General features: G+C 41.0%; 1 protein-coding gene across 1 annotated transcript in view; it reads left to right on the top strand.

The window, feature by feature from the left end:
• The window catches only part of zmat4a (zinc finger, matrin-type 4a), a 148,416-nt gene that overhangs the window by 34,036 nt on the left and 90,645 nt on the right, over window positions 1-23,735 (top strand). Inside the window, exon 3 of the mRNA XM_026187289.2 lies at window positions 22,452-22,541. Coding sequence (XP_026043074.2) covers window positions 22,452-22,541 — 90 coding nt within the window. The remainder of the gene's footprint in view (window positions 1-22,451; window positions 22,542-23,735) is intronic.

Below are 23,735 nucleotides of genomic sequence, written 5' to 3'. Positions count from 1 at the left end.
ACTCTGTACTGCCTTTCTTTCCCGTGCTGAATGTCTTTTTCGGAAGTGCTCTCTGGCTGAACAAGTGTTTAATATATAATAGCGTTTTTTTTTTCTTTCCTACTTTTGTGTTCTTTTCAAATTGAATTGAATATCTTTATTGTAATTGTCGCTTGAACAATGAAATTAAAAGAATTGTCTTCGATCGGTGCTGAAAACCTTAAAATAAAACAATAAAAAAACAGAACATTTACATTCATTCCAATACATATGCCTCAATTAGTTGCAAGTTATTCCACAGCATGGTTGGTAATGCTGATGTTCAAATACGATATTGCTGTTGGGTAGAAGCTGTGTTTAAATCTGTTTGTTCTTGCTTTGATTGTCCTATACCTGCCCGAGGGCAGCAGTTTTACCAGGAAATGGCTGAGGTGAGAAGTGTCTTTCATGATGTTCTGAATATTTCACTGTTTATTTGATCTGACACTAAATATTTAAAATATACAACAAAGAGGAAAAGCATCTACCAATACAGGAGTATTCATAACGTGTGTACTCAAACTACAACAAAAAAATCTGCTTCCGATACATGCAGTAGTTGCTATTCATGCTAGCTTGTGTAGATAATGCCAAATTTGGTCACAAGAGGACCGTAAATCACAGTGTGCACAGACAATAAAACATAATTTATAGTACAGAACATTGTTCTGAGACAGAGATCGCTTTCATGTTGGTTTCACGCTAATTAAGTTTATTTTATTGATTTGACTAGTCAAGCACTGATTGACTTGCCTGTCCTGATAACCGATCCATGAGATAACATACTGTAAATTGTAGTTGGCTAAATTTGACAAAGAGCAGTGAACTTAAGATCTACAATGTAAAATTAGTTGAACATCTAGCTTGTACACAAAAAAAGTACAGTCCACTGGAGCTCACGGTATAAATCGGTTTATCAAAGTTATTTTCACACAGCGTCCCAACTTGAACTCCACCGCCAGGGCCTCTGCCCTTGACTTCCACCCGACACAAAGATTTTCTCTATTTCTGTCAAACATGCTGCCCACCACAGCTGTAGCTGCTTATGTCACGGTCATGTCATGCACCTGGCCTCTACAGCGCCTCTTGTAGGTTGTGAGCCCACAGAAGAAAAGAGTCAGTTAGGATCTGACTAGGATGTTTCCTGGACGCCTGGGTGAGGTGTTCCGTGCAATCTATCAGGAGAACATGGGACCAGAACATGCAGGAGAGATTATGACTTTCAGCTGACCTGAGAACACCTCAGTGTTTCGCCAGATAAGCTGGAGGAGGTGGATGGGGAGAGGGAGGTTTGGGCTAGTCAGTTAGTCTGCTGCCCTTGCAGCCTGGCCCCAGTTAAGCAGAAAAAAAAATGATGGATGGATATTTTCATACTATTTATTTTTCTCCGTTGGGTCTTAGGGTTTTTCAATGTGCCAAATCCCAGTTTATCCCATGGTGGAAAGACTATTTTGTGATGCTTTAGTTTTTGTTACTATTTTACCGGATTCAGAGCAGATAGTTTATTATATTTTCTGATTTTATGATCTAAGTTATCAAGGAGTTATCAGGGAGTCCATAAAACAGACTGGTGGGTGTCTTAGTGTTGCCTATGTTTTCATGTTGACAGTTTGGAAAAGATTTTACCAAGATAGGAACACAAACAAGGCTAAATCATATCTTAATATGATTTTACTTTAATGCAACATTGCACTACACTGCTCCTCTTCCATTCTCTCCACTGCATGTAAGTCCCTGTCTCATTCATGAGCTTAGTGTTGTGTCTGCTGTATTCGCACATTCAGCACTCCAATCAGACTGCTGAATATGTCTGAAGCGTTAGATGTCTAGAGAAGACCACAGGGCCTAATAACTGCGACTGGCTCAGACGATATCATGTGCCCTCAGGGGTGCTGCCATTGCTGTCTCATCCCGGGATGTCCTCGTTTTCCAACGTTTGCATGTCTTTTTTGATTTTCATGGTGTGAACTAAATATACCTGTTCAGTTGCATGTTAACACAGATATATCTAATCAGTCAATCGTATGGCAGCAGCTCAGGCATGCAGACACTGTCTGTGATGTCCAGATGGTAGGGCCAGAATTTGGCATGAACAACATAAAAGCATGGATCTATCCTGCCTTGTATCTACAGTTTAGACTGGTGGTGATGTGATAGTGTGGCGGATATTTCTTTGACACACATTGGGCCAGCTGAGCATCATGTAAAGTTACCAGAGATATTGTTGCTGACCATATGCATCGCATTTGAAATTCAGCTTTTCTCACTTTTTAAAACAAATTTCTCCCAAAACAACCTAAGAAAGCGTGAAATCAACATTTTATAAATCCTGAGCAGTTACTCCTCCTTTCACTGACACAGGCTCATCACTAAACTGTAGCATGTGAGTGTGTAGGAGAGTGTGTCAGCTATTGACGAGGTAATCTGCATTTTCCATGCAGCTCAGTTTGACCTCTACAAGTATTGATTTTTTGAGGGAGAGGATTAGTAAATCACTGTAGTTCAGTGTGAGTACTAGTTGTTTCTATCACTCCAAAGAGGCACAAAGGAAGGATCTCTACCAGCTGCTATCATGAGTGAGAATATGCATTCTTGGAGACACGTATGGTAGCAGTAACTACCACCAAGGTTTTTATCTTTGGTAGTCCATGAACAGATTTTTATGCAGTCAGTGGAGTCACATAGAATTGCCTTTCACTCATGAATTCCTGGTGTCTCATACACTAGCAGTTTCTGTGCAGCCCTGGCCCTGGCCCACGTGTTTGTCTGATAAAGAAAGAAACTAATTTCCGTGATCCCTTTGTAATTACCTCCCATGCATCATTAGCCGAATGTCGAGGTCTGCTAATACCTGCAGCAGGTGCGTCAGAGAGTTTATAGATGCTCTTGTCTGCATCTGGAAGACTGATGTCCACATGGCCCCCATCTGCCATCTCCTGTCATTTTCACAGGCTTTGGAGTTAATGGCATGGAAATATTAGCCATTTCTAGTGCTGGCAGAAACTAATCTACAGTAGAGAAATGAGACTGAAAAGTGCTGTTCCACTCAACCTGAAGTGTGATCACTGGAAAACATAATCAACAGTAGAGCGACTTTGCTTCATTATCAGTCTCTGTTATTAAATTAAAGAGTAAAAGACAATTGTAAGCTCCTCAGGAGTCTGTCTCTCCGTGCCATGCGATAACCAGCACAAACAAGAAGAAGATTAAAAACGCTTCCAAACATGTTGGCACAATGAAAAGTGGCCCAAAGCTTCCCTGGTAAGCAAAAAACACTAATGCAGCAGCGTTTACACAGTTTAATTATGAGGCTGTCTCACTGGGAAACAGAGGAGTGAAGGAGTGGTTATTAATAGAAAGAGTCCTGCGAGATCAGTTGTTAGCCCGTCCTTAAAGCAGAGAGAGGGAGAGAGAGGCAGAGAGAGAGAGGTAGGTGAAACAGTCCTTTTGGCTCTTGAAAGATGATTAAACGAGTTCCAAACAGCCCAGAATCTTCCTGACAGGGAGGCGTTTAGCCCATGATGCGCGTCAAATTAAAAGAGCGCGAAATGCATATTCCACTTGCAAATAGATTGAATTCCCTCACAGTTTCGCTGTGACTCAGCTCATAATCCCAGGCAAGGTTTTCAACCCTCCCAACATACACACACACATGTGCTTCTGGCTCTGTGAGGCACAAATTCCAAACAACAAGCCCAATTTTCAACATTGCATCTCACCTTTGGTGGTTTGGTACAATTTGTTTGCTGTGTGCCATGAAAGTTTTGTGCTCTGCGGCTGCTGTGACACTGCTGCAGTGTACCAATACAGAGGATGCTGAGAATCATTAGCATAAAGAGAGAAAATTACAATCATGATTATAGTCAATAGCAATTATGGAGTCTTGACAGGGACTTCCAGTCAATCCAGTCTCTTTTATTTAGCAGGATCACAGGAGGGGGTTGGGGCCTATTCCAGCTACCATAGGGCGAGAGACAGGGTACATGCTGGACAGGCCACCAGTAGGGCTAACACAAAGAGCCAGACAACGATTCACACCCATGGGCAATTTAGATTCAACAACTGAAAACCATGAGAGAGAGAAACTTGGAGAGAAACCATGTGATAGAGTCCCAGGAGAGGAACTTTGGTAATCTATGAGTTGATCAGGAGTGGCAGAGAAGTATGTGAATGTGGTCCAGGATAAGTATGAAGACACCAAGACCGTGGCGAGGTGTGCAGTAGGAGCAACAGATTCAAGGTGGGATTGGATTACATCAGGTATCGGCTCTTAACCCCATCTTGTTTGCAATAGTGATCGACCGACTGACTGATGAGGTCAGGCCTATAATGTTTGCAGATGACATTGTAATCTGTAATGAGAGTAGTGAATAGAGGAAAGAGAACCTGGAGAGGTGGAGGCATTATTTGGAGAAAAAAGTAAAGGAAGTTAGTAAAAGCAATACAATTCAATTCAAACCTAGGGATGGGTACCGGTATCCAGTGCCATCATGGCAGCGGTTCTGACATATACGGTAGTAACCAGACCGAAAAGCAGCGCACATTTTGGTGCTTTATTTCGGTGCTTTTTTTTTCCTGAGCCAATCATTTTACGTTTCCGAGGATAGTAGGCGGGTCCAGGTACGTACGTTCTTTTAGAGCAGAGCTACAGATTAAAAATGCCCAAGGCGAAGCGGTCAAAAGTCTGGCTGTACTTCACAGCAAAATATGCAAACTCAGCAGCCTGCAACAACTGCTTTAAGCTGATACTGTGATACTGTCAAAGGAAGTAACACCTCAAATCTGATGAAACACCTGGCAACGCATAGCGTTTTTTTAAAAAGCCGAGAAATGCGCCGTATTTGATAGCTTGCTGCGAGACCTCACACCGAGCGCATCTACTGCGGGTGTGGTGCCTGTTATCGGACCCGGAGTTAGCAACATCCCCCAAAAACCCGAAGAGGAGAGTCCTGGCCCCTAGCCCTGCCAGTGTAGCAGAAATGATGACGGATGATGATGGCAGCAGCATCCGTTCTTCTCTGTGTGAGTAGCTTAATGTTGTACGTGTGTAATTTATGTTGAGTAGGCTAACCAATGCATGTAAGGTGAACTAGCAAACATCATCGTAGTTACATGCAGCTGTCCTCTTGTTTGATGGCAGATGCTCCCTTCACCCTGGCCAAAAAGGCTATAATGACCAAAGAAAAAGTGGAAAACAGTTAAACATGAGAGGTTTTTGGACAAAGTTTGTGTTTTTTCCATTGTTTAAGCACTGCTTCCAGCCAAGAGTGATACCATATATGCCCTATAGCTGCAGAAAAGGCTAACATTGTTATCTTTTTACAAAAAAACAGCTGAACATGAGAGGTTTTTGGACCAATTTTGTGTTCTCCATTCTTTAAGCACCAGTTTGAGCACCGTTTAAGCACCGGCACCGTTTCAAAAGTACCGGTTTGGCACCGGTATCGGATAAAACCTAAACGATACCCATCCCTATTCAAACCCCGAGAGTAAGAAGACCACCTATGAGCAGGGACAGTGGGTAGGAACAACTCCCTTTTAACAGGAAGAAACCTCCGACAGAACCAGGCTCAGGGAGGGGACAAAAGACACATTGTGGAGTAGAGCCAAAAAATAAAATTAGTTAATGATTAAATCCAGAGTGGTGTATAAACATACAGAGTTAAAATAGGTGAGTGAAGAAGAAATACTCAGTGCATCATGGGATATCCTCAGCAGCCTAGACCTATTGCAGCATAACTAAGGGAGGCTTCAGGGTCACCTGATCCAGCCCTGACTAAAAGCAAGACCAAATATGTATGTGAATGAGAGCAGGGCTGGTTTAACAGTGAAAATGCAAGGTAGCTAAATTGTAATACCTGAAGTACAACATACAACGTACATGAGAGGTGATGAAGAGAGTGAAGGCAGGATGGAGTGGGTGGAGAGTGTCAGGGGTGATTTGTGACAGAAGGATAGCAGTGAGAGTGAAAGGAGAGCTTTACAAGATGATAATGAGACCTGTAGTTCTTCTTGCTTTGCAGCAGTGGTGCATTATTACCTCTCTGCGCTTCAGTTGAGTTCTTATGGAAGTTTCTTTTATGGATTAGTCATTTAGTGAGTAAAAACGACTACAACAACAAAAAAGGCAACACTTTCACTGCAGCCCTCATATGCAAGTTAAAGTCCAGCTTTTGGGAAAAATTGTCTTGAAATTCTTGGAAAGAGGAACAAAAGCTTTGTAAGCTCAGGGGAATTTGAATGAGATATAATATTAGTAGCTGTCAAAAATAGAATCAGCAGAGTGAAGAGTCCTCAGGCTTAAAGGAAGATGCTGGACTTGCACATTGTACCGCCTAACAGTCCAATGTTTCCTTGAAACACCCCTTTTCCCCCCAAAAAGACATTAAAACATAACCGAAGCTTTCATGGCATTTTCAACAGACTTCAGCTTTTATACTGGATGGCCCATTAAGCCGACAAGCTTGTTCTCTTTGATCTCACAGGGTTTTGTTTGTGGTTGATACTGCGTTTTTAGTGGGAACTTGAGAATTGACTGCATGGCCTACTTTGACAGCGTTGACAGTGTTCTCTCGGCAGCCTCAGGGTTTGCTCCCAGCATTGTCTACCGATCTCTGCAAACCAGCCTTTGGCTTGCTGCCAAGCGAGCTTTAGTCAATCAGCTTTCAGTGTGAAAGCATTAAATAAAAGAAATCTAAATGAATCCATCTAGTAATCATCTGAGGTGTCAAGTTGGTTATCAAAGCAATGAGGTGGCGTGGCTGCTGCTAATTCACATCAGACTGTCAGCAGTGAAGAATGAAGTTGCTTCCTGTCCTGAGAACAAATTGAACTCCTGCTGTGATTTATGCTCTGATTGCAATTGCTTGTGTCGGTATGAGCTATCTGAAGTGAGGTTTATTTTCCTGCAGTGGATAAGTTGGCAGGTATTACAGTGACAAATGCGAGAGGACAGGTGAAATGATTTGAAATGAGAGTGTTGGACCAATATATTCGACCTCTCTCAGTGATACTGATGTAGGTTGTGCTGATGAATAGGTTTATTCCAAGTGAAGCTCAGCAGGTGCTCCCATAACCACCAACTTCTATTAGTTCTCCACCATTTCTCATTACACGTACACAGACTCCTTATGAAGCCACGTATCACTTGTGGGTAGTCAGTCAATGTATTTTCTTTCCTGCAAATTCAGAATTTTAAAAAATTGTCTGTAAATTGATTTTTTAAATTGAATCTTGCACAAATCCTAAAAGATGTTTCCTGCTGTTTATTCCAGATGCTCTGTTCTGATTTTTCACAGACGTTTCAAAAAGAAATGATACAGCTCCAGAACTCATGCACTTTTATGGACATAGTATTCCACCAAATACTCCACAAGAGCAGAGATTATTTTGCAGACTCTCAAGAAGGAGCTCAAGTTATAACCACTAATTTTTATCAGTGTATTGTGAATACACACCTTATAAAGCTACAAGTTCAAAACCAACAAAACTTACTAAGAACTGTTTCACCCTGGAAACACTGAAAAACAGGGCCTATAGAAACAGCATAAAAAATGACCAAGTCCAACTATAAGTAGCCCGTACATGGAGGTCATCAACAAGGACATCAACAATAGACATTCAGTAGACGTTAAAAAAAGACGTTGCCTGGCATCACAAAACAACCCCATCAGTGGACCAAAATTGCATGTCCAAAAGTGACATATAAAGATGTCACTCCGATGTCACTTTGTGCATAGCGTAGTCGTTGTGCAGTTGATCACAACCATTTCAAAACCAAATAGAATCGTTTTCAAATGTTGCATAAAAAACCCCAAAGACACATGGGTTTACTTCATAGCAAGCAGTGCACGCTACATTGGTAGTTACTGCACTACTAGGCTGAGGGAATAGCCCATAATTTGCATTGCATTGGATTGCACTGTGTTGGGTCTGCGCTTCCACAGGCCCCGCTGGTTTAGAGACTTATTCCCGTTAACGAAGCAAGGAAGCAAGACGAAGAGCTTTAACCTGTTTTTACTTCCTAGCAAGAGAGGCTGGTCGGAACCAGGCTTTTGGAGCTGAGCGCTCCTCACCTGTCTCCTAGCCAACTTCAAATAAACAGCCTTCCTTGCTGCCTTTTTATTGAATACAGTGAATACAAGCACCACCCATTGTAAAACCCCCTATGGTCACAAAAGGTTAAAACAGTGTGTGTGTGTGTGTGTGTGTGTGCGTGTGCGTGTGCGTGTGTGTGTGTGTGTGTGTGTGTGTGTGTGTGTGTGTGTGTGTGTGTGTATTTGGGGGTTCGTTTGTGTGACCTCCTGCTCACCAAAGGGTAATCTCCCCCACCCTGTATATGGCTTAACCCCTCTAACGGTTTCACCATACACAAACACAGGTGAGGTCATAAAGGCAGGAAGTAAAACATCCTCACTATTCTGTTTTATATTGATGATTCATGCATGGTGGTGTTGGCATTTCATATAAGCAAGCAATAAAAGTGCTTTACAAAGCCAGTGTGCAGCATACCAAAGTGAAAATAACTGTAATACAAAATGAAAATAAATAAAAAGAAAAGTAATGGAAGGAAAAGTATAAATCCTCAAAGTGATTGTGGAAATGCTTCAAGTTATTTCTTCATGAAGTCGCTCTGTGAGAACAGTGAGGAATTTTGATTAATGATCAGACTGGGAAAACAAGGAAGCGCACTGCCTGACAGCACCAACTATGCTTCAGCCTTAGTGTCCATATTTTCCTCATCCAAAGGATTAAAGATTTTTATTCCGCTCACACTGATTTCTCTGATCTATCTGGGACTATGAACATGTTCGACATTCAGCTATACTATCCATTAAACATCAAGAAAGTTTTAAAAAATGGTAGTTTTTCCAAGTACAGTAGTCTCACATATATCTCTAAACCCAAGAGATAATGGTAGAAGAAGCTATTTGTGTGAGGTGATGGTGCTAACCACTGTACCACTTGTTAGCAACAAGGTCAATTTAAGTATCATATAGAAGGATGGGGTCCTTTGTATCGTTTTAGAAGTACACTGAAGAACCTGTACATATACACGGAACTGAGGAGCTTCTTCGTTTTAGTTTTAGTCTGGACTGTGAACACTATTTTCCTCACAGCTGTGTCTGAAATTAAAGGAAGCCAATTATGTTTGGCAGCTACAGTTTTTCTATTTATTTAATTTTTAGGTTAATGTGTTGCAGCAGTTGAACCACTTTGTGCATTTTGCTGTTTTGAAGAAAACTTTCTTTCATTCTCTGTTTAAGCCCTCTGTGGTGTTTCCGAGTAAACACACTGTAATCCCTCCACAAAACCCTGCATGGACCCAGTGTTTTGATGTAAACAAAATGATTCATGAATTTTTGCCTGTGTGAGTGTGGCCTGCAGTGTTGTTCCCCACAGCGAAAGGGTTTGTATTAGACCTGAGGGGTCCAGCAGCAGTCAGAAACCCTCTGCCTAAATAATCCAGGGGATGGCTACCAGGCACGTAACACAACTCAGTTCAGAGTGTCCTAAGACCTGTGTCACAACATTTTCGTCTGATTTGCTATAATTAGAAGGGCCCAGTGAGGCAAGCACACAGCCACTGGTCTAGTGCAAGTCATGAAACACTCAAGGTTACATTTGGGTAAAAGCTTCCAAACATGACCTGAGAGGCAACGAGGGTTGTTGTTGTTGTTAACCAAGTTATGTAACAGGTGTCGACAGGAGGCACTGAGTGCTGTGATGATGCTGCAATAATGGTGCAGGCTGGTCCTTTTAGGCAAGGAATGGGCAAGTTCTTGAAGTTGGAATAGAAATACTCTACAACGTTATATTTTTGGAAGTTATAAAAGCTCTTCTTATTTGAGAGCAAAATGACAAAAATGGAACAATGATGTGGAAAAAGTTGAGGTGCTTCAGCTGTCAAGATTTTTACCCATCATGCCGAGGTCTTTCATTTGTCCCAAATTTGTTTTATAGGAAAAAACAAGCCCAAACATGTAGAAAGAGTCATGAAAAATTATTTTCAGCCACTGGAAAAACAAGGAGCCCTGCAACAGATGGTGCAGTCCCCACAGAGTCCCCGTCTCAGCTTCACAGAGTCAGTCTGGGATTACATAAAGAGACAGCAGACAGTCAGAAACCCTAAATCCACATATGAGCTGTGGCAAGTTCTCCAGTCTCTCTTGAAAACTGCTTTGAGGAGAAACAATGAAACAATAAATCAAACTAGTCAAGCATCCTTGCTTTACAATCAGTGCAATTTTGGTAAAACTATATGAAGCTATATAGGGATTTCGAACAGATATCAAATGTGATCTGCTCATTGAATGGTTTTTATCAGTTATCAGTCCCATGCATATCAGCAGTAGGTGGCTTTCTTTGCTCATAAAGCAAAAGTGTTTTTATCTTCAAAAACCTCTGGTTGCAAGGTAAAAAGTGGTATGCTCTTCTGCTGCTCTACCTCCTGGTTGAGCTTTGCGCTATGGCTTTGAATACTCTGGCGGAGTAGAAAAGCACCATATAAGAATCAGCCCGTTTAACATTTAAATGAAATAAATATTTGATCCCAAAGGAAAATTTACTTAATACTTGTAGAAACCTTGTTGGCAACCACAGCGGTAAGACAATAATTGTAGTTTTTTACTAGGGTTTCATATATCTGAGGAGGGATTTTGGCCCACATCTCTTTAGAGAAACTCTCTAAATCCTTTAGGTTTCCTGGCTGCTGCTTTGCAACTCAAGGTTTTAGCTTCTTCCTGGACGTCTGGAGACTGGCTTAATTGATAAAGATAGTCCTGACTGATTGGTTGGTTGGTTGGTTGCAATTTGTCTGCAACGTGGGCACACAGTAAATCTGCAGAAGCCAGAATTTGAGATTAAATATTTATTTCACAATCATATACAAATGATTTTGTTCATAATTTAATATGTTTTTTCTGGAAACTACCATAAATATTATAGACTGTTAATTTTTGTCAACAGGGGATCAAATATTTTCTTCACTCTATTTATTTTCTGTTCAATCATCCAATTTGTCTCAGTATCTTATGACAAATGACACACTTTGATTAGGGACTAGTGACCAGGACAGAAATATTGTAATTGTAATTGTTATCTTGCCCTTATCTTCTCCTGTGAAGGACAAGCAACAGGACAGGACTAAATGCTTGATGTACTATAATAACCCTACTTTAAAAATGTGAGATTCATCATATTTTCTCCTGACAATCTGCCCTGGCGAGTTAGCTGCTTTGCAGTCTACATGGTGCACTACTGCAGCTGACTGTGTCAGATTTATAACAGCTACAACTAACCTGAAAGAAATGATAATTATACTGCAGTGGTTCTGCTGAGGGACCAACAATGCCACAATTTTTGGTCTAAGGAATTAGACAAATGGGATGTTTTGGCAGCTAATGCTCCGTAAACACCCAGGGATGAGAATGCTGTCAACCTAATTTATCTTGTGGATGAAATGAAAAAACTAACTCTCCAGGTATGACTTAAAATGAAAGGAGCTAAATCACATTACTAAAACTTTTATAGTGAAAATTCTTAAGTAAAAGCATCATTTGTTGGCAACGTGTCAACTAACACACTGTACTAATGTATTAATGGAAGGACGTGTGATGGAGACAGCCATTGGTTGTTGGTATAAATATATGTAAACTGGACTAAAGCACTCAATTTATGTCAGACGTGGTCTGAATTTGTACACCTCACCATAGGACTGATTTATAGTTCCCTGCATCTCGTACAGAATTACTGTTAGTTTATAGGGAACAAAAAACAACATTCTGTTTATTGGTGTTCACTTAAAATAGTGTTAAAATAAGCAGAATTTAAACCTGCTTTTGACTTTTGCCTCTATCCCCTTTCTGGCTGTCATTTTTTCACAACAACATTAACAGCCCAGAGAAAAAAATATGCAGCCATCTGTGGTCCTGAAGCAGAGGGGTAATCGATATTTTCAGACAATTCTCTCCCTTCAACCACACGTTCTTCTGACCAGCGTATTCTCTACAGTTGCTGCAGACAAGTCAATGGCAATTAAGACATCTCTTTCTTTGCTGTTGAAAAATGGCACAGTGAGCAGCCAAAAACCACATTGTACAATTCATTTAAATTCCCTCTCCTTCCTTTCTGCCCTACACATACATATTCAATAAGGTCCATTTCATTTGTAAAAACAAGGCAAATTGCAAATCTTTTGCAAATCTCATAAACCCATATGTTATTCAGAGTAGAACATAGAGAACATATCAGATCCTTACACTGAGACATTTTACATTATAATGATAAAAAGATTTGAATTTGATGACAGTAAGGCATCTCAAAAAAGTTGGGATGGATCAAAATTTGAAAAATGTCCATTTAAACGTGATTTCCATGTTCTGTTGTTAATAAGTTGCATTTATCAGATTAACAAAGCATTTCATTTGACTTGTGTTTACAGTTTAAACAGCACCTCAACTTTTTTGGAATTGGGGTTTAACAAGAGTCTATGCAATCATGTCCGACGCAATTAAGATTTAAACTGTCCTGAATGACAGCCATGATGTTTCATGACTGTTATTCTTTTTTAAGGAAAGGTCTTTATTTTCATTGCATTACATACTGAGTAATCTATATTTCCACCAATGAGTTGCCCAGTACAGCCACAACCTTCTAAACAGTTAGCAGGGTGCAATATCAGGTTCAGCTGCTAAGCTAGAACACACCCTTGATATAACAGAAGAATGTAGCCACAGTGACCATCACCCATTGATGCCATTTTGAAGCCTTGAGTGGAATTTTTTTGCTGATTGCAAAACTAAGGCAATGAATGGATCTGACCGTGAGTGATGCTGCATGCTCATTGGGTACCAGTGTGTTGGACAAAAGGTTAGATCATGTTGATTAATATCGTGTTGTATCCAATAAGACTTGAAACTAATGACTATTATTAAAAATATAAAGCACGTGTTTACTGAGCTCACAGATCAAGCGTACCAACGGCCATCTTCTCCTAGTCCTTTTTACAGCCAGATTTCTTTGTGCAGCCATGAGAGTCGACTCCTGCTGGTCATTTGAAAGAATGCAAATGGACTCGGTGTAAAAACATCCATTTTCTTCTACATTACGACTTCTCTCACTTAATTTATGGTCCCACAAATGTGTCTCTCTGTGTACACAGTTTTGTTCACATAGTGAGCGGAGAAGGGTCTTCACCTAAAATGTGTTGCCTTGCAGCCTTCTTCTTCAGTCACGTTTCTCACTCACTATGTGTTAATTTACCTCTCTGCACTGAATCATACTTGTTATTAATCTCTGTCTCTCTTCCACAGCATGTGTTTATCCTGTTTCCTTCTCTCTCCCCAACCGGTCACAGCAGATGGCCGCCCCTCCCTGAGCCTGGTTCTGCCGGAGGTTTCTTCCTGTTAAAAGGGAGTTTTTCCTTCCCACTGTCATCAAAGTGCTTGCTCATAGGGCGTCATATGATTGTTGGGGTTTCTCTGAATCTATTATTGTACGATCTACTGAACAATATAAAGCACTTTGAGGTGACTTGTTGTGATTCGGCGCTGTATAAATAAAATTGAATTGAATTGAATTAAAATCCTAAGTGTGCTGATTGGTGGACAAGCAGACTGGAATAGGGAAGGGAGCAACAGCACAGTTCTCTGGGAAAACCACCAAAAAAAATTGAAAGACAAAAAAACAGAGTATGAAACACACAGACAGTGACTGCAGTGGACTCGTCAGTGTTTTTAAGATTTTTTTTCACTTTAGCTCTCTCTCTGTTATAACTTTGCTGTTCTCTGTGGCTGGCTGATAGATTAACAGCAGCACAATCAATCAGTGGCCCGTTTGCACCACATACTTTGTACACTTCCTCAATACTGAAGAAGTTACAAGGATCAGTTTTTACATATTAAAAAAAAACAGGGCGAGAATGTTTGGGATTATCAGTTCTTTTAACTTCACAATGCCCAAAGGACAGGGATGGCTCACTGATCAGCTCACTGATGTGGTGGTAATGCAATATGGATTTTTTTCTCATCCCTGTTTATGTCAGATGTGCACTCAGCCACCCTGTCATAAAAGGATCTCCCACTGAGGTTTAGTTATTTTTATATCCTGAGTTTGAATCTGTGGAATGGAAGAAAATGTATATATTTTCCTTAAATTTTCTACTTCAGTCTAGTTTTAAAACTATGCCTAAAAGCAAACAGCAAGTCATTTTTAAATAAATTTCAGAATAAAACAAAATAAATTAACCACAGGCAGCCTTTTGGTGAGCTTTTTTTTTGCTGGTCAACTTGTGACTGACAAGTCATTGGGCAATCAGCATCTCCTGGGCAATTTTTGTTTCCCTTATAATGGCCATAAATTGTAAATTTGGGCTCAGTGTTTTATTTGTTATGACCCATAAACTCATAAAGAGTTTTTACTGAGGTCTATAAGAAGAGGAGCCAAGTGCTATTTTCCCATAGACTTTTATGCAATTGGAAATGTTTGTTCAACCACAGCAGTCGCCCTCTGGTGGTCATTAAATATATTGCAATTTAAAGGGCCTTTCAATTTGACTTCACTTTTCAGACCCGGAAGATGTCCACGTAGTTACGGTGTCCATCAGATTTTGGGACACCTCTTTTAAAACCACAAATGTTGTGCTGCAAGAAAAAGTCTCCATCATCAAATTAAAAAAATAATAATTGAGGTGGATCCTCCAGAGATCAGGAATCTCTCTTTAAAATTGATGGCCCTCTATTATGTAAGAGGTAGTGAGATATTTCAGCATGGACTGAAGTGGTGAGCCAGTGAACAGTATCCTCCCTAAAGCTGCACTGCCAGCATTGATAAAACTGCTTCAATGTGGCGTGGTCAAATGCTGATGTCGACCTACAGAGATTCTTTTTTTTTTTCAGTGATATCCATGTTTGCTTTGTGTGTAGGTCCAATTCATCATAACTGACAGGGTCCCAGACTTCCCTACCCTGTACCAAGTTTACAGTCACCTGCAGGTGATAGCACACATTGCTGACAATACACAGAAAACACAGCATTCCCACGGGCACTGTGTCTTAAAGAAGTACTTTTTTTTTTTTTCACTGCCTTAGTCAACATTTCCCTGCCTTCCCTTCTGGTAATTTGTTAGGGCTACATAGTGACTTCTTATCTGCAGGCCTCCACATTTTTTTTCTTAATTTTTGAATCAGCTTTTGGCTGCTTCATCACCTAAAGAGATTGCTCTGCACATCAGCAGCCACGTTGATGATGAAAGAACGGGTAGGGTTTGGCCATCTAAGCCAGAAAAAAGTAATTTTGCTTCAACCACAATAGCCAGTGCCATGGCTACCGATATCAAAGGGAATTAGAACACTGTAATGATCATAATCCAGTCACGCAAATTCAACAGCATACATCTTGCACACTCTCATTTAGAGTGTCTCTTCTTAAGACTTTAGCATGTGTGCACTGTGTTCAAATCCCTGCTTATTCTCTACTTGTTCTGCAGTTCTGAAGGATGCATGCAACAGTGCTGTGCAGGTTTAACATTTGGTAAAGTACAGTGGGAGGAGGCTACATGGGTCCTCCTGGCACAAACAAGAGCCAGGATGAAAACTCCCACATAAATGACATCAGCTTTTCAAATATACACTTTAATTAAATTTTCAAGAGAGAGTGGAAAATTGCTCTTAAGATGCTTTCAACAACTTTTTGCCGCAAGCATTAGAAATATTTTTTAAATAACTTAACAGAAAGTAAAATAAACAAGTTGTTCATTTGAGTTCTCATATGAAGCACTGGAATGTCTCTTTTGTGGATTCTTGGAACAGCTGTGCTTCCTGATAGTGGATTCTCTGATTGTGGCTATTGGTGCATGACAGTTTTTTGTAATTAACTGATTTTCCTGAGTAAACATGCTGACAATGTGAATGAGAAACAGAAGGTAAAGATACAAAAGCCTAATCGTGTTTTTTTTTTCTTGGTTTATGAGAAGTGATTTCCTCTCAAACATGAGAAGAATGATGAGGTTTCACAGCTGTCCTGTGGGAATTCCACATTGATCCGTGCTCATCTGACAAACACAGGCACACTGGAATGCCTCAAATGATGCTCCACCACAACCTTTTCGATTCAACACCTTGGCTCTGTTATGCGTTTTACTACCTTCATGGGAAGGATCACTGGATATCAATGCAAAGTTCTCACTTTTATTAATATGATGAAACATTTCTATCCTGATAGGAGTGGCCTTTTCTAGGATTACAATGCCCCTGTCCATTGGGCACAACATCTCACTGAATTGTTTGATGAGTGTAAAATGATGTGAATCATATGTTGTGGCCTTCACAGTCATTGCATCTCATTGTGATCGAACAACTGTCGGACATTTTAGACTAGCATGTTAGACGGCTCTCTCTACCACCTTCTTCAAAACACCAACTAAAGTAAATGTTTTGATAGAGTGATCTTCTATCCCTCCCATTTACATTTGTTGTTTTATTTTGGTGCATATATATGCACTCACCTCACAGGAAATTGAATTTAAACTCTAGTTGATTGTCTTGCTGCTGTGCCCTCAGTGTGGAATAGGATTTCTCCCATAATCAGCATTCATTATTACATGGCCTGCCCAGGCCCGTAGCTGAATGTGAGACAGCTACATGTGGCCACGGCACCAAACGCAGGATTTTAACAAAACAAAGTCTGCATAAAAAACATTTAAAGTCAACCTAGCATTTTTCGATTCAGCTTTATTCTCAGATCTGTGATTTTTAATTTGCAGTGGGTAGTGTTTTCCAGACTTTTCCCAGTCTTACAGCCTGGGAACAGGTTAGGTTATGTGCTTTTCCTCCCTCATCACTCTCTGAAGATGCCACATTCCTCTGTGGTGCTGCTTCCATACCAGACGATACTGCAGCGCTGCTCTCAGTGGAGCTGCCTCAGAAAGACCAAATGCTGTGGCTCACTCTACATTTCTACAGGCACCAGAGATTGTACAGGCGTTGTTGGACAATCCTCACCTATTGGTGTGTGTGGACCATATAAAGTCCTCTATGATGATCATGAAGAAGAATTTAAACTTCCTGCCCTGCTCATCTGGGATTGCATTAGTCTCTCCTTGTCCTCATCAAAGCCACAATCAGCTCCTTGATCTGTTTGATATTTAGGTTAAGATTGTTGTCCCAGCACTATCATCTGTGTTAGATAATTTATCTCCAAAAAGGAGAGCAAAAAGGAAGATTGGTTTTGTAAGATGTGATTGATCTATCTATCGTACCAATGCTAGCTAGCACAAATTTAGTGTTTTGTACACTTTGCCAGTTTTTATTTACATTTTTCTTCCTCGGTATATATTTATTGAAGTCTTGGTAGCTGGGGATCGGGAGTCCGCCAGGGCCTCAGCTCCTGGCAGCCGCCCGGCACACAATGCACCCGACCCCTATGATGCCTCCTGCAGGCGTTGGGCCTGCAGGAAGATGGGCCCATGTCCTTTTTTCAGGCTGTGCCCCACCGGGCCCCATGAACTAAGGCCCGGCCACCAGATGCTCACCCTCAGACACCCTCCACGGGACTGGCTCCAGGGCAAGGCCCTGGTAACCTTATTCCGGGCAGGGTGAACTGTCCCCTAGGTGTTCTTCTTATAAGGGTCTTCTGAATTGCTCTTGGTTCAGGCATGTGACATGGATGCCTCCTCGGCGTATCCTGGGTGAGGTGTTCCAGGCAGATGATCTGATATCCTCATGTCGGTGTTGTTCCCGCACGATCTGGTATCCTCGTGTTGGTGTTGTTCCCGGATCATCATACTAAATGTTGTTCCAGGATCAACATTGCAAGTGACCAATCAGAATGTTGTGATGTCATACTTTTGCGACTTCGGGAAAAACCGGCGTAAAAAAAAAAACTGTACTTAAGCTGCGAGAAACCGCCTCTGTCCGCCGATCAACGGACCCTGACCCTAACCCTAACCCTTTAATAAACAGTAAGCAGAATTGATATTGTCCTTGCAACATTGGAATTTCATAAATGCACGAATGGCTTGGCGTGCAAAAGAATAACGTCACAACAATGTGATTGGTCACTTGCAATGTTGAACCTGGAACAACATTTTCATGATGATCTGGGAACAACACCAACACGAGGATATCAGATCATCCGTTGTTCCCACATCATCATAATAAATGTTGTACCAGGTTCAACATTGCAAGTGACCAATCACATTGTTGTGACGTCCCCCTTTTGTGCCTTTGAAAAATACCGCCTTAAAAAAATCTACTTCACTTGCGACAAGAGAAACCGCTTCTGTCCGCCGATCCAGGAACTTGAATTCTTTGCATTTCAGGATACTTTCCTTTAACAAACGGTAAGCATTATACATATTGTCCTTACAGAGGCGGTTTCTCTTCTCGCAAGTGAAATAGATTTTTTGAAGGCGTTTGTTTTTTTTGAGGTCGCGGATGACGTCAGCAGAAGGTGATTGGTCACTTGCAATGTTGAACCTGGAACAACATTATTTATAATGACGAGGGAACAACACAAACACGAGGATATCAGATCGTCCGTTCCGGGCATGTCTCACCGGGGGGAGGCCCTGGGGCAGACCTGGGACATGCTGGAAAGATTGTATCTCTCGACTGGCCTGGGAACACCTCGGTATTCCCCCGGATAAGCTGGAGGACATGGCTGGGGAGAGGGAGGTCTGGGCTTCTCTGCTTAGGCTGCTTCCCCTGCAACCCAGCCCCAGATAAACGGAAAAAGATGGATGAATGGACAATATATATTTAGATTATTCTTTACATGTTTTTTATGAAATAGTGAATGGCCAAATTCATTTTTTGAGATTTTTGTACAACGTGTAACAAGAAAGAAGAAATTCGACACATAAGTCAAAGAACCAAAAGAAGAAAGAAAGAAAAATAATCTTGTCACATTTTAAAGCCTTTATTGTGAAAGCAACACATTTTGTGTGGTGTACCAACTTTTATGCAGTGTCATGTGAGACTCTTTTGGCATACAGATCAAAAATATATCTTCACACATCATCAAACTGCTTGAACAAAACCACACTGCCTGGTTCTGCCAAAGAATAAATCATTTTATTTTAGCCAGTTTATCGGTAAGTTTGGGAAAAAATTTGAATTTCAAATAGTCAAATTTCCGTCCTTCTTTCAGTTTGAAACATTCCCTTGTTGCTCTAAAGAGTAAAACATCATGCACAGATCAAGACCAGAGTTTTATATAACACTAGAATGCTTTGTTTGTATTTATTTGAGCTAAAAGTTGAAAATTCTTTTTTTCATGCAGATATAATATAAAACGTACGTGATCAAACCGGCTCAGATTTTAATGATAAGTGCGGAGTGAATATTCATGAGCCCTTCCTGCTTTTCAAGCTCTGTTTGTTTTCTTTTTAAAGAAGCAGCAGAGCTCATGTTGCTGTGTCTCTGCCAGGAGACCAGACAGGCAAGACAGATATATTCACGCAGGCTTGCTCTCCCCACGCTGCCCAGGCAGGATGAGTTTGCCCTTGTAAAGAAATGCATACACATGGATGTCTCTGATACCCCTGTCCGCTGGAGTAAGGCATCAGGCCCTGTTAACGCTGCTACTATACATGCTTCACTAGACTTATTTTGTAGCTATCACTCCTCTGTGGCATTCTTTAAAAAGAAAAATTGCAGTATCCAAGGATGTTTTCCTTCACCTCCTACTTCCTCCTCCTACCTTGTGTCATTCCCCTTGACTTCTAAAGCATTACATCCTTAAGCAGAGTCATTTTCAGATGAACTAATCTGCCCTCCCAAATCCCGTCTTTCTCCTGTCATGGCTGTGCTATCAGATCCTGGGGGATTGATGGGCTGCCGGTAAGAAGACTCCTGCTTCAACCTCAGTAAACCGAGCACTAGTTATCAATTCAGTCCAGTATCAGGGATCGGAAGAGTGCACCTCATTTGACGGCCTTCACCTATTTTTAATGGGTCCTCTAACCTAAGCCAGTAATTTGAAACAAGAGGGAGAACTAAAGGGTAGAAGAGTTGTTCTGAAAGTTTTTCTTTTTTGTTTGAACAACATCATTTTTTTTTTCAAATAAGCTCCAGCAAATACTGATGTAAAATTTAGTATTTTGGTCTAGACAGCCCTAAAATGTGATGTCCACATATGTGGAGGCCAGGTCCTAGGAGGTTAATGCAATATCTCTCAGGCTTTTCCTGTAAAAGCATATTTTAAAAGCAAACTGCCTTGTTAGAAACACAGGAACTTAACAGGGCAGTTTTTCAACATGATATTTATCATCTGTACAAGCACAGGCTTTATAAATGGCAGATCAAAAATATATAAGGAAAGTTTATATTGCAGTTTTAAATAGGTCAGTAGCAGTGGTTCAGGCATGAACAGGGTGTCTCTTAGTACCGTGGCAGAGAAGATATGTTGCAGGGGCATCCGATGTTCCAAATATATCTTCTGTTCCCGACACTCTGTGTCCCAATAGGCCTCACAATAACTTGGGATCTCTGATCACTGATGGAACAATAACATTCTTACCATTCTCAGGTGAAACATAATTTCTCCTGTAACAGAGTTGGATGTCAAAGTTTTGTATATATATAGTATTTGTTGATAAGGGAACAGTCGGTTCTCATAGTCAACTTGTTGGAGACCAGAGCAACTTGGACAAGGTTTTCAGTGATTATTACCAAGTGGTTTGCCTGGATTGACAAAGCAAGAGTCTCCTTCATCCAGATCAAGAACATTTGGGCATCCAGAAAGATGACCCTGACTACCAAGATCCAACTGTTCAACTCCAAAATGAAGTACTGCTGTACAGGGCTGAAAGCTGGAAGACAAATAAAACCTCAAAATGCAAAATCCAGAAATTCCTCAACAGCTGTCTCAGAACAACACGTTCTCACTCCCAAAGCGTAACATTTTACGCTAGGTGACAAATCGTCAACATATTACGTTTTCGGCTACCCACCACGTTCCTAAATGACGACCTCGGAAAAAAGAGGAAATATGAGAACCGTCTGGACTCCATCTACACATGTTCGCTCTTTTTCTTCAAATCGCTTAGAAACACGCTATTTAACATCATTATAGTCCTGGTTAAGATCAGGAATAAGGTTATGGTCAGGGCTAGGGATAAGGTTAGGTTTAGGGCTGGAATACAGGGCTGGAACGTCTATTACAGCGGGAACGTCATTGCACTGGATTCCAACCATAACCCGCTGCGTACCATAAGAACGCCGAAGGTCTCCTTTTGCGTTCCTCAGGAACGCCGCGGGATGTGACAAAACGTCGACATGTTACACCTCGGGAGTGAGAACGGGCTGCTCAGAAAGTTTCTTCACATTCGAAGGCCAGATACAATCAGTAACATCAAACTAGGGGAAAGAACCTGTCAACTCCCAGTAGGGGAAGAAATGAGGAAGAGAAGATGGTGCTAGGTAGGGTACACTTTGCGCAAACCGCCAACCAACATCACCAGGCAGGTTCTCAGGTGGAACCCCAAGGCAAAAAAGCAAAAGCGGGGCTACCCAAGAAACACCTGGCGACAAGACTTCGTGGCAAAATCAAAAATGATGGGCTTACACCTGGAACCATCTAGAAAGAATGGCCCAGGACAGAAAACTCTACCTTTGGCGGCCCATACCCTGGGAGGGGTGACAGGCAGTAGTAGTAGTTGCCTGAAGCGGAGAAATCTCTATGGTTTCATCCTTACCCCTTTCGTATTGCCATTTCATTGTGAAAATGTCTTTTTCTTGTTTCTGCAGTGTTATCAACGGTTTGTAGCCTTGAAATATTTGCAATTAATAGGACATTTACTAAGCCTCTGTGTTATTTTGCACTCAAATTACCATCTTGCTGCAACTACTTGAACATTTATGTAGACGTTTCTGAATTTCTGTTTCAAATGTACGAATTTCTGACTGGACTCTGAATATAAGTTGTTAATGTAAATCTCTCTGTAAGCAGACAACTGCAGATTTGTGATTTTCAGGGATTTATCATAGTTAATCGCTGTGCTGTCATAGATTGCATGTAATTGTCAATTTGTTCAATGATAAGCTGATAGCAAGTTGACTCCATTGTATTCTCATTTTATTGCGATCTTGACACACCTATGTATTGAGGCCTGACGACAGCAATTGATTGCAAGTCTTTGTAGACAACAAGATCACAAGTTTGTTGCAAAAGATCGCAATAATTTGTTCGTGTAATGGTCTCCAACCACTGTGTGACTGTCTGGGACAAAGCCTGGGACAATGGGATTTAGCCTTCTTTTTATTCTGATCCACACATTTGGGTGATGTTTTTAAACTCAACCAAATACATGTATTTTGTCTTGTTGTTTACTGTTGAATTTATATGCATGTATTTATTTGACAAGAATATATTTGATGTATATGCCTATTTACATTTTAGATTTGAGTCATTTCCTCTTTTTTCTCTTGCAGAGTCGGAAACATGCCAACAAAGTGCGACTGTATTACATGCTACATCCTGTGGATGGAGGTTGCCCTGCCAAGAAGCTCAGATCAGACAATGTGAGTCCTGTGTGAATTCTCTTCATCCTGCTGTGTGTTTGCCCACAGCCTTGGTAATCACCGAGAAACACACACACACACACCTCAGCCCCAGTCCACCCCTGCTGGTCTCATATGGAAACCTTTAATGGATTTTTCACAACAACAGCCGTGAGACTCACTGGCCCCTTGTGCTTCAGAATAGGTGACTGATAAACAGCGTTGCCACATTTTTAGACCAATGAACAATGCGATTGTGATGGCACTGCTGGCGATGCCAGAGGACGTCAACCTTGCATCAAACACAAAGGCGCATTGTTTGGTGTCCGGCCCTCACAGCCATTACTGTCATGTAAATTTGAAGCATGCGATGTGTCTGACAGACACAATTATGTGTGACTTTTGTTCCTCTTTTTCTGCACTGAGGAAGGGTGAAAACACGCTTCTAACATCCTCTTTGCAGCTCTGCCAGCACACAGATAAGCATCACAGTGTGGAAATTTCATGGTGGGTGCTGATATTTGATGTAAGCGTCATGGTGAAAGGTGCATTTCCAATCCAAGTCAAGTTTACAGTTGGAGTGTGGTGGTGAAAGACTTGAATGTAGAAGTGGACAGACTTTGATGAAGAGACAGGGAGAGGTCTGTGCTTTGATTACTAAGGGTTTGCCAGCTATCAGTAAAGAAATCTGGGTTTCTGAACCAGATAAGGACATGTCAAGGGATGCTATTGCATTCGCTTGCTGCCTCAGCTTGTCATCTAATCCTGCTGCTCTTGTTCTTTCTCCTCTTGTATCCATCTACACGGGTTGGGAAGATGTCACACGCCTCCATTCTCTGTGTTCTCTAGTTTTGGATAAGTTCCTTTCCTCTACCTTCCAAGCATTCCTTTCCTGTTTCCTTTGTTTTCTCTTATTTTACTTTCCTATGTTTTTTTTATTCATTCCTCTTCTACTTGAATTTCTTGACCCTATCTCCTTTTTGGTCCTAGTCTATGTTTTTCTACTTTTTTGTTTCTCTTCCACTGATTTCTTTCCTTTGTGTTTCTCACTTACTTATTACTGTTTTTGGTTTTGATGCATTTCTTATTTCATACTCCTTCCTTGCTTCCTTTTTAACCTTCTTTCTTTCCCTTCCTGTGTTGCTATTTTTACATTAGATATTTTCTCTTCTTGCTTTATAAGTTTTTTTCTCCTCTGTTCTTTTCATTCTTTAC

This window comes from Astatotilapia calliptera, chromosome 12, assembly GCF_964374335.1.
Source record: "Astatotilapia calliptera chromosome 12, fAstCal68.1, whole genome shotgun sequence".
Taxonomy (NCBI): Eukaryota; Metazoa; Chordata; class Actinopteri; order Cichliformes; family Cichlidae; genus Astatotilapia; species Astatotilapia calliptera.
Note: the sequence above shows the minus strand (reverse complement) of the source record. Positions and strands in the feature narration are given on the sequence as shown.